A 19,571-nucleotide genomic window follows, 5' to 3' on the forward strand; every position below is an offset into this window, starting at 1 on the left:
AGCAAGACTCTGAGAGCTACCAGAGGCAGAGGCATGATGGGAGTTGTAGTTTTGCAACAGCTGGAGGGCCACAGTTTGCATGTCCCTGGCCTAGGAGAATGAAAAAAAGTGATTTTTTTTTTCATTTTTTTTTGAGGGGAGAATATTATATAGCAGAAAGTGGAAAATATTGTTTTTTTTTTTTTTTGAGAACTTTTATTTTTTTGTTTATAGTGCAAAAAATGAATGTCACAGAGGTGATCAAATACCACCAAAAGAAAGCTCTGTTTGTGGGGAAAAAAGTACATCAATTTTATTTAGGTACAGCGTCGCATGACCGCACAATTTTCCATTAAAGTAACGTAGTGCCGAATTGCATTCAATAGCCTGATCATTAAGGGGACAAATCCTTCCGGTTCAGAACGGGTTAAAGTGGTTGTAAACCCCCTTTTTATAACTTTTACCTATAGGTAAGCCTTTAATAAGGCTTACTAGGTACTGTAAATATCTCCTAAACTTACACCGTTTAGGAGATATTTCTATTACATGCAGCCGATGACGTCATCGGCCTTACTCTATAAAGAAACGGCCGCCCGTGCCGTTTCTTCAGAGCCCTGTGCCGTGACCAGCTCCAGCCAGTAATACAGCCGGAGTCCACAGACCTGGAAGGAAGACGGGCGAAGATGGATGCAGCCAGAAGCGAGGACAACGTGGGCGGCTTCGTTTGCAGGTAAGTGTCACATAATGTGCTAGTATGCGATGCAAACTAGCACATTATGCATTTACTTTGGGGGGGGGAGGGAAGAGTTTACTTCCTCTTCAGTAGTGAAAGAGCAGTCACAGACTTATGGGGTCATCTCTCTGCTCACTCTGCCCTCTCCTCCTACCAACATGTTCCATACCAACTTAGTCAGAAGTAGCACACCTGACTGGCTTCCAGTCCTGCCTCCCTCTCCCATTCTGAGTGCTGCTGTATAGGAGCAGAAATAATTTCTGTCTTTTATTGTATATTTACCTGGTATTCTACATTACACATTTGGGAGGCATTCTAATATCATTCCCTCTATATCCACAACTAGTGCTTTGACTGGAGCTGGGCTTTAGGAATGTTACTATCTATGTCTAAAATGTTTTTTTTTTTTTTTATACTTTGTATTTTGAAACTTCTAAATAAAGAGCTAAAAGTGGAATTCTAAGTATGTTTTCTGAATTGTGACATGCAGGGTATGCCTTGAGGGGACTGCCACTGTCCCAGGCTCTGAGGCACCACCCACAGTGACTGTCACAGCTCTCATCAAGCACAGTGCAGGCAAGATCTCTCTCCTTACAGCACTGACATGGGGACCATGCTGAAATTAACCCTTCTTGGGGTCACCCTGGGATTTCTGGGGGAACGTATGTACCAGTTCTGGTAAGTCCCATTCTTTCCCTCTGTACTGTATGGTGGAAGAAAATGCTTTTCTACAAAAACAAATGTAACAATCTGTTACTTTTTAACTTTAGAAACCTTTGTTCTATATAGATCTACAGTATTATATATAGCCACTTTGTTGCATAGTATGTACCTGATCCCTGCTTAGGCAGCCTATAGCCTTTCATTTGCTGAGGAACTACAAATCCAAGCAGATACAAAACCTAACAGTTGGAGTGAAGCCTTTCTGTAGTCATATCAACACATTTCTAGAACCTGATCATGACCTGATGATATTGTTTTGGCAATATTGTCTGGCGTTTGTTATAAGTGATATTAATATAGCCATGCTTAATTCAATTATCCAGAGGCCCCCTTTATGAACTGTAACTATTTTAAAAGCTTTAGTTTTTCTATAGGATACTGATTCTCAAAGCTATGGGCGGGTATAACCTTTCAGCGTTGTTATTCTAAAGTTTTTAGTTATACCATTGGTGTGCACAGCCTATTGCATGATTAGGGTGTACATCTCAGCAGTGGCAGCCTGTCTATTGGGGGCACAGGGGCGCAGTCCCCCCTATCCATGCGTCCGGCCCCCTAATCTACATACACGGCGCCAGATGCATGGATTCCAATGGGGTTTTTTTTTTTTGAAGCACACGATTAGAGCCAAAAGGGGGGGGGGGTGGGGGGGGTCTTATGGTGCGTGAGCTGGCGTTGTCCGGGGGGGGGGGTATGGTGTAGTCCATCTGCCCGCACCCCGCCCCCGGCCCATGGAGCACCTGCCGCCACTGCATCTCAGAGTACAAACACACCTGTGTGTATCAGCAGAGCAATGAAAGGCGTCAGTAGAGCAGAGATTGGTGTCAGTAGGGCAGTGGACAGTGTCAGTGGGTTTTCTATCATTATTTTTTACAATTTTATATTTTTAATAATTTTTTACAATATTATTATTATTATTTTTTTTTTTAGTAACCCCGTTGGGGGGCTTTGGTGAAATATCTAGGGTCTAAACAGACCCCTGATGTCTCACTTTTTTAAAGGAGATAACCTAGCAAGACCCTATAAAAGAGGTAAAGAAGGTTTGAAGAGTTCAAGGGTGTCACAAGTTCAAGTAAGTAATGCAAGCTCTGAGGTCAATAGTATGTAATGCAGAGTTCAGAGGTTCTTAGTAAGTAATTCAGAGTGTAGGGGTCAGAAGTAAGTAACTCACAGGTCAGTAGTAAGTAACAGACTGTCAAGGTCATTAGTATATAATGCAAATCTCAGTGCTAAGTAATGAAGAGTGCAGAGGTCAATAGTATTTAACACACGGTGCAGAGGTTATCAGTATGTAATGCAGACTTCAGAGCTTTGTTAGTATATGATGTAAAGTGGGAGGATCATGAATATGTAATGTAGAGTGCAGAGGTCAGTAGTATGTACAGTATGTAATGCAATGGACAGGATTATGTAATGCAGAGTGTAGAGGTTCAGCGATAAGTATCGCAGAGCTCAGGGGTATGCAATATGTACATAATGCAGACTACAGAGGTCAGCAGTAAGTAACAAAGAGTGTGGGGGTCAGTATTAAGTAACACAGAGGTCAGAACCCAGTAGTAATTAGCAGAAAGTGCAGGGGTCCGTAGTATAGCAGAGGTAAGTAGTAAGTAGCACAGAAGTCAGTATTAAGTGGCACAGAGAGCAGGGGTCAGTAATAAGTAGCACAGAGGTCAGTAGTAAGTAGCACAGAGTGCAGGGGTCAGTAGTAAGTAGCACAGAGGTCAGTAGTAAGTAGCACAGAGTGCAGGGGTCAGTGGAAACTAGAAAGTAGCACAAAGGTCAATAGAAAGTAGCACAGAGCTCAGTAGTAAATAGCACAAAGTGTAGGGGTCAGTGTTAAAGTAGCACAGAGGTCAGTAGTAAGTAGCACAGAGTGCAGGGGTCAGTATAAAGTAGCCCAGAGGTCAGTAGAAAGTAGCACAAAGATAAATAGAAAGTAACACTGAGCTCAGTAGTAAATAACACAGAGCGCAGGGGTCAGTAGTAAGTAGCACAGAGTGCAGGGGTTAGTAGTAAGTAGCACAGAGTGCAGGGGTTAGTAAAGAGTAGCACAGAGATCAATAGAAAGTAGAACAGAGCTCACAAGTAAGTAGCACAGAGTGCAGGGGTCAGAAGTAAGTAGCACAGTGGTCAGTAGTAAGTCGCACAGAGTCCAGGGGTCAGTAGTAGGTAGCACAAAGGTCAGTAGAAAGTAGCACAAAGATAAATATAAAGTAGCACTGAGCTCAGTAGTAAGTAGCACAGAGTGCAGGGGTCAGTAGAAAGTAGCACAAAGTGCAGGGGTCAGTAGTAAGCAGCACAGAGTGCAGGGGTCAGTAGTAAGTAGCACAGAGTGCAGGGGTTAGTAGTAAGTAGCACAGAGGTCAGTAGAAAATAGCACAAAGATAAATATAAAGTAGCACTGAGCTCAACAACAATACATAAGGACCCGGGTCATTTATTGTCACGCATGGAAGATATGGATAAAAGACAAGACAGTTATATACAAACAATAAACAAGTTAAAAAAAGAGATGAAGGACTTAAAAATGGAACAGAGAAACCTGGCATACAAACTGGAAGATCAAGAAAACCAAGATAGTTGGAAGAACAAGAGAATTTGAGGCCTACCTGAACCAACACACTGAGAGGTCTTAAGAGAGAAAATTAAGATAATACTTAATCCAATTTTGGACAGAGGAGAAGACAAACAGATAAAATTGGAAAGAGCACACCGGGTGAAAAGATCAAAAGAGTCAACCTACATCCTAATCCCAATGTTTTGTAGGAGAGTCCACCAGCCTCCATATGGCTCCATCTGCTTTCAGACAGGGCCAGCTTCCATATCCAAACACAACCAGGCCTCTTTAGGCAGACAGACCTAAACAAGTAGTTCCAAGAACATGCACCTCCCCGGGCCACAGCCTGGGGGGAAGAGAGCTTGCATCAACTCTTCCCAAATATTTAAACTATTTACCATAATGCACCACTACCAAATAAACCCCTAGTGGTTGGTTGGGAAAAGTTATGAATATTTATAATCCAGACCCACTGTGTGATCTCACACTAATGCCAGAGGTGACAGCGCCACCTACTGTCAGAATAGAGAACTGACAAGGCTGAGCTTAAAGGGTAACTCCACTTTCGTGGGGAAAAATAATAGCAAATAAAGAAAAAATAATATAGCATATACAATTGTGATACAAGCCATATTGTTATTGAATGTTATTAAAAATGACTTTTCCTTTTTTTAATCTGCAATCGTTGTCGTTTTCTGTAACATGTAATGCAATATGGCTACCTGAAGTTGCTCTGTACACAGAATGTGTACTGAACGCCCCCCAGAAGCATCATTTCCTGCTTGTGTGATTGGCCAACCAATTTTCACCGAAGTCTGTCTAAGATACAAGTCAGATTTCTGGCATCCCCTGCAACAGAAAAGTCATTTTTGGTGAGATGCCCCCAATAGGAACACAAGGGATTTAGGTTCAGCAGCTTGCACATCTGCGCAAGGGCTTAGTAATTGTCTAAGTGTGAAAATGGCTGCTCCAATAGTTAGAAGCTCTCTTTATAACCCCTATGAGATCCCACATTGCCTAAGTGTTGCACTGAGCCATCAGATTGGGTTGTCTATAGCAGTGTTTGTCAACCTTTTTTCAGTTAAGGCACCCCTTAAAAATTATGGACAGTCTCGAGGCACCCTTTAAAAATGTAAAAACTATTCTAATAGTTTTACATAACACAGCAACATCCACAAGTCAAAGTAGGACACCCAACATTAGAGGTGATTTATTCTTCCAAAGCAAATATACTTTTGCAAACTGCTACTGACTAGTATTACAATGTTTCTCTTCTCCCTCAGTCTTTCTTCATCACTCAGCTAATGTGATCACAACGTTAAGGGAGAGGAGCAGGGGAGGGTCAAATAAGTATGCTATGCAGGCGACTAACATCCTCCTTATCAACTGATGATGCCTTTGGTCGTTAGGATGCTGAGAGCTGGAGGGTTATAATGGTGCACAATGAAAACCTGTGGCTTAAAGCGAAGTTCCGGGCTAATAAAAGATTTTAAGCTAAAAATACCCCTGCTAGTCAGGGCTAGTGCATTTAAGCAACGATAGCCTCTGAACTGTCCCAGGTTTCACTTACCTGTAAGAAGAAATACTTACCTTGAAAATGTCTTTTCCAGCACTGCCATCTCAGGTGTGGGCAGCTGAAGCCGCAGCGTCCTCTTTGTGTCCTCTCGGTGACATCGGAGTCACAGAATGCCCTGCTCGTCACTTCCGGTGCAGGCGTGTCATCCCTGAACAGCTTCTGGGCATGCCCAGAAGCTGTTCAGCAGGGAATGATGCGCCTGCACCAGAAGTGACGAGTGACTCTGGTGCAGGCGCATTGACTCCTGGGATCAATGACGCTCATCCCCCAGGAGTCAATGCAAGGAGGAAGTGACGTCGTGGGCCGCGGCCACAGAGGGAGGACGAGGAAGGAAGGTAAGTATATTTTCATTAAAATCGGTGGAGTTTCCGGAAACTGAGTGTGGAATGCGTGTCCCAGCTGGAGGTATCTATAATACATGTGGTTAGGGAGTGAAAATTGTTCTCTCAACTCTGCAAATGTTTTCAAGCTACCCCCCGCTATTATATGGTGCAACATAAATACACCTCGTCTGCTCCATAATGAAGAGTCAGGGAGAGAGCAGAATTCTTGAAGAGTCATGTTATGCCACAAAGGAGTAAGGTTATGTAGCAGAGGACTTTTTAGTCTGTCCAGTACAACCTCCCAGATCCGACTGTAGTGATATAGGAGGGATTTAGGATCCAGTCTTTCCCCCGACCAACGTATTCCTCGAAGTATAACCATCAAGGATGGGCAGGCCCATTTAGGGCATAGAAGGGTCAGGAAGCGTTCCCCGTCAGTTTTGTCAATGTGGTACAATTGGGACAGCTGTGATGCCAAATAATATAAGCTAAAGTCTGGGAGTGCTACGCCACCTAAGGTCGTGGGGTTTTTACGTTTCCGCCAGGAGATCTTGTGCCGACTTGATCCCCAGACGAAGGCCTTAAGAAGGGATTCTAACTGGTTGAAGTGTTTAAGGGCTAAGTAGATCAGAGAGTGCCATACAACATACAAAACTTTAGGAAGGAGGACCATTTTAATCAGGTTTATCCTACCCGTTACTCCCAGAGGCAACCTGGACCACACCTGAATTTTGGACTTAACGAGCGGAAATAAGGGTTGGACATTATCTAGCACATAATCTTGCGGGTGTACCGTAACGTGGACTCCCAAGTACTTGAAGCGAGGGACACACTGTAGGGTAGGATTGCAGAGGTGACATCAAGAGGATTTGCGTCAATGGGGAGGATCTGCGACTTGTCCAAATTAATTTGGAGGCCAGAGAACCTACCAAAACGTTCAATAAGGGATAGGGCTGTAAGCAGGGAATTATCCGAGTCTTCCAGATAAAGCAGGGTATCATCAGCATACATGCTGATCTTTTCTGTAAGGGAGCCCCTGCGTAGGCCACTAATGTCGGGATGCGCCCTAATGGCGATAGCCATGGGCTCTGCCGCCAGGGCATAGAGCAAGGGGGGTAGGGGGCACCCCTGCCGAGTACCCCTGGAGAGGGGGAACTCCGCAGAGGTCCAGCCGTTGGCCAAGACTTTCGCAACGGGGGCGCTATAAAGCAGCTGTACCCATTTTACAAAGTTGGGACCAAAGCCATAGTTCTCCAGGCATGCCCACAGGAAGGACCACTCCACAGAATCGAAGGCTTTGGCCGTGTCCAATGTTACAACTACCCTCCTGCCTGGATTGTCATATTCAGCTTGAAGGTTCATAAATAGTCTGCGAAGGTTAAAGGAGGTGTTTCTACCCGGCATGAAGCCTGATTGGTCTGGGTGGATAAGCGAGAGTATGACTTGATTAAGACGGTGGGACAAAATTTTAGCCAGGATTTTAATATCCACCTGTAAGAGGGAGATAGGGCGGTATGACTCCGGGAGGTGGGGGTCTTTACCCGGTTTAGGAATTAACACTATCAACGCTTCTCTCATAGAGGGGGGCAGGGTAGAATTCTCAAACATATGGTTAAAAAGTGCAAGTAGCTTAGGGAGCAGGAGTTCGGAGTATTGAGCATAGAATTCTATCGGGAGACCATCTAGGCCTGGAGATTTCGATCTGGGAAATTTGGACATGGCCTCCGCAATCTTGTCTTCGGTGAGTGGTGCCTTCAGCAGCGCAGACTGCTTGGCCGACAACGTCAGAAATTCCACAGTGCGCAGAAAGGCGTGCATGTCCGAGCCGTCTGCCGGGGCCCTGGAATTATAAAGGTCACAAAAAAATGAGCGGAACCGTTCCGCGACCTCCCCGGGGTCCGTCAAATGGGTACCCGAATCAGTTTTAAGGGAAATCCCCACTGGCTGGCGGTCCTCACAATGAACTATGTAAGCAAGCAATTTCCCAGCGCGTTCCCCATGTGCAAAGAGTCTTTGCTTTTGAAAAAACAATTTCGTCTTTGCCCTCTCATAGTCCAGTTGGGTCACTACTTTAGAAGTTAGCTTATACTGGGACTCGTTAGCTGGAGTAGGATCAGTCAAATAGTCGCGTTCAGCCGTGGTGAGATTGGTCGTTGCCCGAGAGTAGGCTGCAGTGGAGTCTGCCTTAATAGCTTTGAAGCGGGACTGCAGAGTGGCTCTCACAAACAATTTAAAAGGCCTCCCACACTGGAGTGATGGGTTGCCGAGAAACAGGAGTATGACCTCTGTAAGGGGTACAGAGTACGCCATGTATCCAGCAGGCCAAAACCCGCCAACAGGTGAGCAAATCTGGTGCTCGAGGCCTGAGCCGATACCTAGGGGGAAGTGCCCGATCTGTCTAGAGCAGAGTCAAGGACATTGTTAAAGTCCCTGATCCAGACAGCCGGCAAGGCCGGGTGCTGAGTCAGGAAGGTAAGGCCCTCCAATATAATAGTGCTGGAGAAGGGGGGTGGAACATAAAAGGCCATTATGAGCATGGGCTTCCCAAAAATGGAAACTCGTAAAAATACATATCTACCCTGAGGGTCGACATGAGATCCTAGAAGCTGAAAATGGACCGACTTAGCTACAAGGATGGCTACACCTCTGGAATGGGAGGTGTACGCCGAATGATACACCCAGCCCACCCACGGACGCTTAAGCGACAATTGCATATGGCCCTCCAAATGAGTCTCGACCAGAACCAAAATATCCGCCTGCAGTTGTTTAAGGGTAGTGAAGACAGCCTTCCTCTTGATCTTGTCCCGCATACCCCTGACATTCCATGTCAGAATCTTTAGGGTGGCCGTAACCATGGTAACAGACATATTAGGGCAAAAGCCTCCAGGATCTCAGTCGGACCCCCATTACAGGTTAAAATATCACTTTTAAATAATACAGCCCTTCGGATGATACTATGCACAATTTTATGTTTGTGATAGAACACATTTATGACTAATAAACTTATGGTGATTATGATTTTATTTAAACAAGATCTATGGTGACAGTATATATTTTAATTTTATAACATCAGAATTGTAATGACAATGTAGGCAATAGTTATTTTTGACAATCCAATATAAGCTTACTTGATAAATCTGCTGTCATGTTGTTAGTGCTGCCTGTCTGCTGGCCGTCTCTTTCCACAACTTCCTGGATTTCCTGCACGCTTTTCAACTTCTCCTCTGTTCTTTACTTTCAATTTCTAATGACTACATGTCCCATGGCACCTTGCTGATTCATCCTAAAACTCCTCCTCTTGGTACTCTCTGTAGTTCAGAAGGCAGGCTCTGTGAAATGTGTGACACAGCAGCATCAAATTCAAGGAAATAAATGTGTGGGAATCTTCACAAAGTAAGTTTGAAAACTTCAAGATTGTTCAGATTGATACTAGGCTAGAAATAATTAAAGTACAATAAGGAAATTAATATATGATTTTTACATTTTGACCTTAAAAATGCTTTGATTTTTGCAGCCATAAAACTGGCTTCTTCAACAAGGTGGACCTTATTGACCTTCCCAACTGTCAGCTGGTGAAAGGAATTGGTACGTATGTGATAATCCATAAACTTTTTTTTTTTCTTTTTTTTGGGGGGGGGGGGGGGTTAAATTACCGTATTTGGAATTTACCATATTATGCATATGCCAGATAATTCTAGAACTTTTGATATTATATGTAATCTAATGTTATCTATTCCTTCTGTATGGAGAGCAGTGATGTAGTTAATAGATTGATCATTATAATATTTTTTACAGTTTTTTCCCCTATGTGATAAAGTACATATAGAAATTTGCCCCATGTTTCTAAGTGTTTTCTAGTTATGCAGTCTGACCCTCCCTTCTTGCCATAGCTAATCGGATAACAGCTGTATAGGAGACGGCTTATTCATAGCTGCAGCTTTTTTCGGCTGTGAGCATTTTGCCTTTAAAAGCAGCGTTAAGAGTAATGCCATTGCTGGTCTCAGTACATTTCTGACTGTCAAGACAAGCTGCAGCTATGAATCAGCCATCTCCTTCATAGCTGTTGTCTGACAGAACATTGTGTTTGCCTGGAATGTAAATGTAATTTGGCATACTTAGACATTTCAGGAAACCTGCAGTGAGGAAGTATACAGGTGCATCTCATAAAATTAGAATATCATCAAAAAGTTATTATATTTCAGTAATTCAATTCAAAAAGTGAAAGTCATATATTTTATATAGATGTGTTACACACAGAGTGATATATTTCAAGCATTTCTTTCTTTTCATTTTGATAAATATGGCTTACAGCTAGTGGAAACCCAAAATGCAGTATCTCAGAAAATTAGAATATTACATAAGACCAATAAAAAAAGTTTTTTTTTTTTAATACAAAAAAAAGTATGTCCATGTACAGTATAGTATGCACTCAGTACTTGGTTGGGGCTCCTTTTGCATGAATTACTGCATCAATGTGGTGTGGCATGGAGGCGATCAGCCTGTGGCACTGCTGAGGTGTTATGGAAGCCCACGTTACTTTGATAGCGGCCTTCAGCTTGTCTGCATTGTTGGGTCTGGTGTCTCATCTTCCTCTTGACAAAACCCCACAGATTCTCTATGGGGTTTAGATCAGGCGGGTATGCTGGCCAATCAGGCACAGTGATACCATGATCATTAAACCAGGTATTGGTAGTTTTGGCAGTGTGGGCAGGTGCCAAGTCTTGCTGGAAAATGAAATCAGCATCTCCATAAAGCTGGTCAGCAGAGGGAAGCACGAAGTGCTCTAGAATTTCCTGGTAGAGGGCTGCACTGACTTTGGACTTGATAAAACACAGTGGGCGAAAAACTGAAACTCATATATTTTATATAGATGCGTTACGCACAGAGTGATATATTTTAGGCATTTCTTTTGGACATGATAAACACAGTGGACCAACACCAGCAGATGACATGGCTCCCCACATCATCACTGACTGTGGAATCTTCACACCGGAGGACCTCATGCAACTTGGATTCTGTAAAAAAGAAAAGAGTGATGCTAAGCACCCTGCTCCTGCGCTCAAAACCAGGTCCTCAGGCTGTTTCAATCTAGGAACCCACACTTGGCATCCCATATGGCTAAGCCTTGCTGCCCCCTACGACCGGGGTGTTCAAAAACACTGTAAAACAAACACAAAGAAAGGGCGCACCAGCCTAGCGCATTATCCTCAGCAAGCCTCTGAGGAAGAGGCAAGGCCTCGAAACGCGTCAGCCCTCCGTCTACATGAGACATTGGACTTTTCCATTTGATGCTGTTCTTTGGAATTGATATGCTGATCTACCATGCATGTTTATGAGTAGTTGATTTTAAATAATTGTTATTAAAAAGCTTGCTGAGGATAATGCGCTAGGCTGGTGCGCCCTTTCTTTGTGTTTTGTTTTACAGTAACTTGGATTCTGTGCCTCTCCACTCTTCCTCCAGACTCTGGGACTTTGATTTCCAAATGAAATGCAAAATTTTCCACAGTCAGTGATGATTTGGGGAGCCATGTCATCTGCTGGTGTTGGTCCACTGTGTTTTATCAAGTCCAAAAGAAATGCCTAAAATATATCACTCTGTGTGTCACGCATCTATATAAAATATATGAGTTTCAGTTTTTGAATTGAATTACTGAAATAAATTAACTTTTGGGTGATATTCTAATATATGAGATGCACCTGTAGTGAGTGCCATTATTGACTTCCCTGAAAGTAGTTCTTCTTTGACTTTCAAGGTGATCTGTTTGGCAGCAAGTGTTTATAGAAATAGGCCAGAAATGACCGCCCATGGAAGGATGGATGGTATTGGTAATAACAGTGGTTACAACATAATTGTTTACACAGAGTATGGCTCGGAAGATATTCATCTTCTTCCCAATGGATTGGCATTCATCAGCTCTGTAAGTACGATTTTTGCTGTTTCTGTATTGATGCTGCCCAAGCTAATTTAATTAGTAGTCATTTCCAGGTATGTTCTAATAGGTTATATATCTTTGAAGGGCCTGAAATACCCAGCTTTAAAGAGTTTTGCACCCAAGAGACCCGGAGAAATATTGCTGGTAGATCTGAACGATGATGTCCTTCACCCCCAACCACTACGGCTCAGTAAAGACATAGATGTGTCTTTATTTAATCCTCATGGGCTCAGTGTGTACATTGATGAGAGAGGTAAGGAACTATCAGAAATGTATAAAGTACTCGAAACCCATACTTGAGTAAAAGTACAAGTGCTCGATCAAAAAGTGACTTGAGTAGAAGTGGAAGTGCTCGATCAAAAAGTGACTTGAGTAGAAGTGGAAGTGCTCGATCAAAAAGTGACTTGAGTAGAAGTACTAAAGTATTCAATATTTTTTGTACTTAAGTATTGCAAGTAGTTTTTTTTTTAAATTTTGCTACTCAAGTACTGAAAGTAAAAGTACCAGTAGTTTTGAAAAAAAAATGCTACTCAAGTACTGAAAGTAAAAGTACAAGTACTGTGTTATGTAGTTATTAAAGAAAGAAGTCAAAAGTTTGAACATCATATTGTTTATTATTTCAAATGCAGCTTTTATTTATACATACAGTAGCATTTATTTTCATATGCGCTGATAATACACATGTTTTGAGCTTCATGAAACCTGCCATCTACTGTTCTGGCAGTGGTAATTTTTATAATAGTAACGAGTAACTATGCAGCACAAAAAAAGAATATCGGAGTAGAAGTATTGAAATCGTCGAAAAAATGCAGTGAAGTAAAAGTGGAAGTAGGAGAAAAAAATTCTACTCTAGGAAAGTACAGATACCGCCTTTCAGTACTTAAGTACAGTAGTGAAGTAGTTCTACTTAGTTACTATACATCTCTGGAAACTATTACTCTCCCTTCACCCCCTCTACCCAGTTTGGTGATTTTGGCTGGTTAGGCATATGACAGAAGTGGTTATTTTGGCAAAATGTATTTCATCATAACATTACAGATTTTTTTTTACATAGCCAACATTTTGTTGAAGTGGAAACTCAGTTTTGATCATTGAGCTGTTTGGGCATTATTTTCAATTCATTTATGTTTCTTTGTGTATGTAATTATTTGTGTAAAAGCATAAAAAAAGCAAAGTTTTCTTCTGTTTTACCAAGAAAAACTCTTTACATTTACATTTTTCCTCTATGTTCATTTTGGCGCATAAATTGTACAGCCCCTGCCCATACCTGGCATCTGTAAGATGATGGGAAAGGAGTTGGGTGCCAAGGTAATGTAACTTGCACATGCATGGACGTTTCATCATCAGTGGTCACCAAATGTGCAATGCAATGCAAGAAACCAAATGTGCAATTCCAGACCAAGAAGAGGAGGAGGACAGCATGGCAACAATAGGGACAAGAGTCGATACTGGGAGTCAGGAGTGTGGGAGGGGGGATAGGGGGGTCCAAACAGCAGTGCCATAGCTAGAGCTGAAACTGGATGCACGTCTGAAACTTTGCCTGTCAGGACTTAGAGACAGGCAGAAGCAGTTCAGAGAATAAGGCTCTGGTGCTTGTGCCAAGCGGCTGACCTCCTCTACTCAGACCGCCTCAGGCCAACCGCTCAATACAGAATACAATACCTAGTGGCGCTCACTCGAGTAGCAGTGTCTACTTAAGTGATTTCCAGCTTTTAGGGGCATTGGTACAGCTTGGACCAATGTAACTACTGTATGTATGTATATATCATACCTGACCAATGTAACTGTAAAAATATACCATACCTGGAACTCCACCGCCAAGATGGCAGCATCCACATAAAGACTGTGTGAAACAAGACATAATAAACCGGGGCTCGAAATGTCAAGTTCTGAGTCCTGAGCTACTGGCCCTAGCCAGGCCTTAAGAGCTACTCACCACCAGTTGCCCCACCTAACCCCTACCCTGCCCCGTCCTGCCCCGCCCTGCCCCTAATTCTGCCTCTAAACATGCCCTTGTAAATTATCTCATAAAATTACACTGTTAAATGTTTTATGCAAAATTAAGTTACAAAAAAATGAACAAAAACAACTTTAACAATATTAACATAAAGCATATCAGTGCAGTGCCCATCAGTGCAGCCCCACCAGTGTCCACCAGTGCAGCTTCATCAGTGCCCATTAGTGCAACCTATCAGTGCCCATCATTGTCGCCTCATAAGTGGCTATCAGTGCCGCCTCATCAGTGGCTACAAGTGCAGCCTATCAGTTCCCATCAGTGCAGCATATTAGTGCTGCCTTGTCAGTGCAGCCCCATCAGTGCCACATCATCAGTGGCCATCAGTGCAGCCTCATCAGTGGCCATCAGTGCAGCATATCAGTGAAGCCCCATCCATGTAGCGTATCAGTTCCACCCCATCAGTGCCACTTCATCATTGCCAATCAGCGCAGCCCTATCAGTGCTCATCAGCGCAGCATATCAGTGATGCCTTATCAATGCAGGATATCAGTGCCCATCAGTGCTCATCATTTCCATCTCATCAGTGGCCATTAGTGCCACCTCATCAGTGGCCATCAGTGCAGTCTGATAGTGCCCATCAGGGCAGCCTATTATTGCTCATCATTGGAGCACATCAGTGCTGTCTTATGAGTGCAGGCCACTCAGTGCAGCTTATCAGTGCCACCTCATCAGTGGCCATTAGTTTAGTCTTATCAGTGCCCATCAATGCAGCCTATCAGTGTCCATCAGTGCAGCCTGATCATTGCACATCAGTGGAATCATAGGGAGAAATTGGGAGGACTCCCAACAGATCACATAGAGTGGGAATCTCCCGCTGTGACACAGCTTGTATATGAAATGCCGGCCGCTGTCAAACAAAGCCCCGCTCCTGGATCAGAATTGGACCAGTGTTCTGTCTTTATTTTATGAGCCAGTCCAGAAGGCAGGGACTTTGTTTGACAGCGTTTCTTATACAAGCTGTCACAGCGGGAGATGCCTGATCTGTGTGACCTGGACGGCAATCCTCCTGACAGTTTCCTGGCTGATCGCTTCTGCCAGAAGCTGTGCGGCCTTTTTTACAGATCATCAGATGCCCTGTAAGAAGGCTGCACAGCTTCTGCCAGAGGCGATCAGCCAGGAAACTGTCAACCCAGTCTGCCCCTGCTCCACACTCGCCCTCAACTAATTTCCACTTGCCAAATGCAAGCAGGCAAGTGGAAATTTTGAGGGTTGTTGTAAACGGTAATGGGGAATCAGCTGCAGGGAGACCACAGGTTATCACATACCACCTGGCAATCGTGCCGACTTCATTGTTCGACATATGTCTGGCGGTATGTTAGGTCATTTTAGTTATTTACCTAATAGCTGAATTAATGCCTCACATCACCCCGAGGGGGTATCAGCTATCTCAGCTATATTATCGGTATATTCTCATCTAATATCTGACATGCTCCAGTCCAATTTTCTTATGTGTTCAGTGCCACTTTTTATTATATGTTTTTAAACAGTGTCATTGCAGTGTGTCTCCCCATTGCCTTGTATTTTGTTCCTTCCTACATTTTCACAGGCATAAGTGCCTCAATAAAATTTACCTTTTTGCACTACTTATTGCTTGAGTATCCTTAGTTGGTTTTCCGTGGGAGGGTTCCATTTTGGACCACTCCCACAATTTTTGTTTTTTATTTTGCGATCAGCCAGGAAACTGTCAGCCCAGTCTGCCCCTGCTCCACACTCGCCCTCAACTAATTTCCACTTGCCAAATGCAAGCAGGCAAGTGGAAATTTTGAGGGTTGTTGTAAACGGTAATGGGGAATCAGCTGCAGGGAGACCACAGGCAATACTGATAACTATCACTTTTCCCTCTGCATGCTGTTATTTTGGACAGCTTCCAGAGGTCAGTTTCTCTTTTAGCCTGGGTTCCCACTGCCACGGCTTCAAAGTCGAATCCCAGTGTGACTTCGGCATTACTTACATGCAACTTCGGTAGAAGTCAATGCATGTCATATCGAAGTTGGACTAAAAGGAAGGAACCTTTTTCTAAATGAGAGTGACTCAAGTTGTACCAATTAGAACAGTTCCATTGCACTGAATGGGGTGCGACTTCTGGCGCGACATGTGCTTCAAAGTCGGAGCGCTTGTTGCATCAGTGTAAACCTAAAGGATATCTAGCTGCTTTATGTCAACCAACCTGGACTCTATATATATATATATATATATATATATATATATATATATATATATATTGTGACAGGAAGTCAGGTAAATCTGGGAATGTAGTCACTGAGAGGAGACACATTCCCACCTGCTTTGAAAAATTCACTGATACTATAGGGTGTTGGCTGCAAAAAGAGCCAGCAGGAAGTTGAAAACCATTCAGCTGTTCAGAATGAGGAGATCAAGGCCTCTATAATTTGTCCAGAGAAAATCTATTGAGTGCTGCCTCCTGTCGCCGTGTAGGCTGGGAGAGGAGGACAGACATACGTGTACCTCCCGACGCCGTGTGGGCATGGGAGAAGGACTGCTGCCGCCTGTCGCCGTGTGGGCTGGGAGAGGGGGACAGTCGGATGTGTGCCTCCCGACAAGCTGGTGAGCATGGGAGAAGACCCCCTACAGCGATGTGAAGCTAAGGAGGGTAACCACGAGTGAAGACGTCTCAAAGGTGAGAAGACAAAGTGTTCCATGTGAAGAGTGTGAAGAGTAAAGGGACCTGTTAAATGAACTGTGTTCAATGTGAAGAATCTGAAGAGTAAAGGATCCTGTTATAAATGAACATGTGTTGATGTGAAAGAAACAAAGGGACATGTTCAATGGACAATGTTTGTGCTGTGTGAAAAGCAAACAAATGGACATTTGAGTGTCTGCTGTAGGATCAGCAGTGTCGGCCCAACAGTAGGTTGGAAAGACTTCTTAGGTAGGTTCCAGCGTGAGAAGGTAGCCGCCCACAGAGGCAAGGATTTATTTTGTCTTTTATTTTATTTTGGCTGTTTTGACGCTTGCAATTGTGTGAAGTAAATTGCATGAATAAATCAGTCTTGTTTTCAACCTCTGCTCGGCTATCTCTCTGTGAAAACGCACCCCCAAAGGGGTCATCCACACCCGCCACCGAGCTAATCCCTTACATATGGTGGAGGTATGCAGTGGGCATAAGCAGAGATCCCTGCAAGGAAGTGCAAATGTTTGATGAACTTTATCTGGTGCATGAGATTGCACAATCTATGTGTGCAGGAGAGAAGATCCTGACAGAAAAAAAAAAAGTGTTTTAAAGAGACAGCGGTCTCAAAATTATTTGATGAACTTTGTTGTGTCTGGTGCAAGTGACTGCACAAACTGTGTGTGCAGGAAAAGAGATCTTGCAAGAGAGAGAAAAACTACATGTGTTGAAGAGACAGTGGTCTGAAAATTGTTTGCTGGACTGTGAAAAATTTGTTTGTGGAGTTATTGAAGATGGGGCGGTCCAAACGCCTGAAAAATGCAAAGATAGATGAAATGAGAGACCGGATTCTATGGATGGAGGGGATGTTGCCGTCTGAACCAGCCCCATCCATGCCTAAAGAGAGTCTACTAAAGAGGAAGGTTGTTGTCCCTAGCAACACTGATGAAACTGCTATGGAGACGCAGTGTGCTCAGATGAAAAGTAAGCTCAAAATGGAGGAGATGTTGAAACAACTGATTATATCAAATACAGCTCAACAGAAGGCAAATGCAGCTCAACAGCAGGCAAATGCGGATTTTCAGCAGAGCTTTGCAGCTCAACAAAAGGCTCATCAAGAGAGCATGGCAGGCTGGAAACAGAGACGCCAGCAGCCAATGGAGGCCATCGGTTTGGAGGAAACAGAGTATGTGTGCAGGGCTGAGTTGGATGCCTTGCAACGGAAAATGGAAGAAAAGGAACAAGCCTTGGAATTGCTTAAAATGGAGCATAGAAACTTGCAGGAAATGAATGAACTACTCAAGTCTCATGTGTTACAGTGGGAAGAATCCACTGCTCTTCTTTTGGTCGAGCTGCAAAAATGTCAAGACACTATAAAGGAGAAAGATACCATCCTCATGGAAAAGGAAATTGAAATTCAGACTTTGCAGAAGCAAAGTATGTGTGAAATGTTGGAGTTGCGTAATCAGCTGGAAAAAAGTCTTCAGTGTTTGGAAGTTACAAAAATAGACCTGCAGGAGTCGCAGGAACAGAATGTTGCTCTGAAAGCGACATTGTCTCTCAGCGACAACGAGAAAAGTGAAAGAGAGGCTAAATTACTGAGTACTGTGTATGAGCTCACCACTTTGAGCAATGTGGTAGATGAATTACGTGCAGACTGTGAAAGTTGGAAAGGTGAAGCCCAACGTTTCCAGCAGCAGTTAAAGGAGAAAGAAGCCTGTGTGGCAGAATTACAGTCTCATTCCCAGAAACTAGCCAATGAGGTGAAGGCTCTTATGCAGGGAAAAGGAGATTGTGAACATAAGAGGGAAAAAGTAGAGGCACAGCTTCTGGAATCGCAAGTCAAGGTGTCAGAAGGTGACCGATTGTGTGCTAAGCTGTCAGAGAAGGCAAACCGACTGCAGGTTGAGTTGGACAATGTTACAAATCAGCTTTCTCAAGCAGACAGCAAATCTAGAGAAATTGCGGAAGATTTTTCTATCTTGGAATCGCAGCTGCAAGACACGCAGGAACTCTTACAGGAAGAGAGGTGTCAAAGGCTGAGTTTTAGCACAAAGCTCAAACAAATGGAAGATGAGAAAAATGGCTTCCTGGAACAATTAAAAGAGGAGGCGGAAGCAAAGAAAAACCTATCAGAGCAAGTCGCAACATTGCAAGCTCAGATAGCGGATATGAAAAAACGCATGGAAGAAAGCGTTGGTTCATTACAGTGTGTTGAAGATGTGAAAAAGAAGTTTGATCAGATGCTTGGTGAAGAGAAGACTGTGTCTGCAAAATATGCAGAAGAACGCGCACGTGCAGAAACGGAGGTGCGTGATAACGAGAGCAAAGCCCTGTTCTTGGCTCGCTCTTTGGAGGAAGCTCTAGAGTGTAAGGCTGAACTAGAAAGTGTTAACAAACAGCTGCGTACAGAAATGGAAGAATTGGTCAGCTCCAAGGATGATGTTGTGAAAAGCGTTCAGGAGCTAGAAAAGTCTAAGCGAGCCTTAGAACAGCAAGTAGAAGAGATGAATATTCCGTTGCAGGAACTGGAAGAGGAATTCCAGGCAACAGAGGATCTGTCCCAAAGAGGGGATAGTGTGCCTGATGCAGTTTTTAAAAGGATCAGTGTTTTGGGGTCTGTCCTGAGTGAGCCTCAGAAATGTGATGACACGTGGCTTGAATCACCCCTTTGGAATAAACCGTTCCTTCAAAAACTTCAAGCATTGGAAAATGTATCATTAGAGCTTCAGCAAACAAAAGAGTTGTGTAAGAAATGTGATGATTTCTCAGTTCAGGCTGAAAACCTAGTGGAGAAAACTAAAGCGGAGAAAACTAAAGCAAGTGATATAAATCTGGGAGAAAAAAGCAAACGCCACCTAGTGGAGAAAACTAAGGCTGTTGGTGAAAACGTGAAGCAAATGAATAAGTGCCTTTCAGGGAGTGTTTCCAAAATGGAACTGGTGAAAGACGGGTGGCAGAAGTTTGATCGTGATCTTGAGATACATTCCATGTGAAATTCAGATAGAGAAAAGGAACTAGGTGACCTTGAGCGGTCAAATGGTTCAGCAGAAAGTGCATTGAAGAAACCTGTAAAAGAATGTGTTGCAGTTCCATGCTTCTTC

At 43.4% G+C, this 19,571-nt stretch overlaps 1 protein-coding gene across 1 annotated transcript in view; it reads left to right on the plus strand.

Moving 5' to 3' along the window:
- Positions 1-19,571, plus strand: part of LOC309556420 (uncharacterized protein) — a 126,327-nt gene that overhangs the window by 73,196 nt on the left and 33,560 nt on the right. Inside the window, exons 10-13 of the mRNA XM_082258886.1 lie at positions 1,241-1,390; positions 9,403-9,473; positions 11,751-11,806; positions 11,906-12,074. Coding sequence (XP_082115012.1) covers positions 1,241-1,390; positions 9,403-9,473; positions 11,751-11,806; positions 11,906-12,074 — 446 coding nt within the window. The remainder of the gene's footprint in view (positions 1-1,240; positions 1,391-9,402; positions 9,474-11,750; positions 11,807-11,905; positions 12,075-19,571) is intronic.

The sequence above is a fragment of the Pelophylax lessonae genome (genome assembly GCF_965119305.1).
Source record: "Pelophylax lessonae genome assembly, chromosome: 5".
In the NCBI taxonomy this organism is placed as follows: Eukaryota; Metazoa; Chordata; class Amphibia; order Anura; family Ranidae; genus Pelophylax; species Pelophylax lessonae.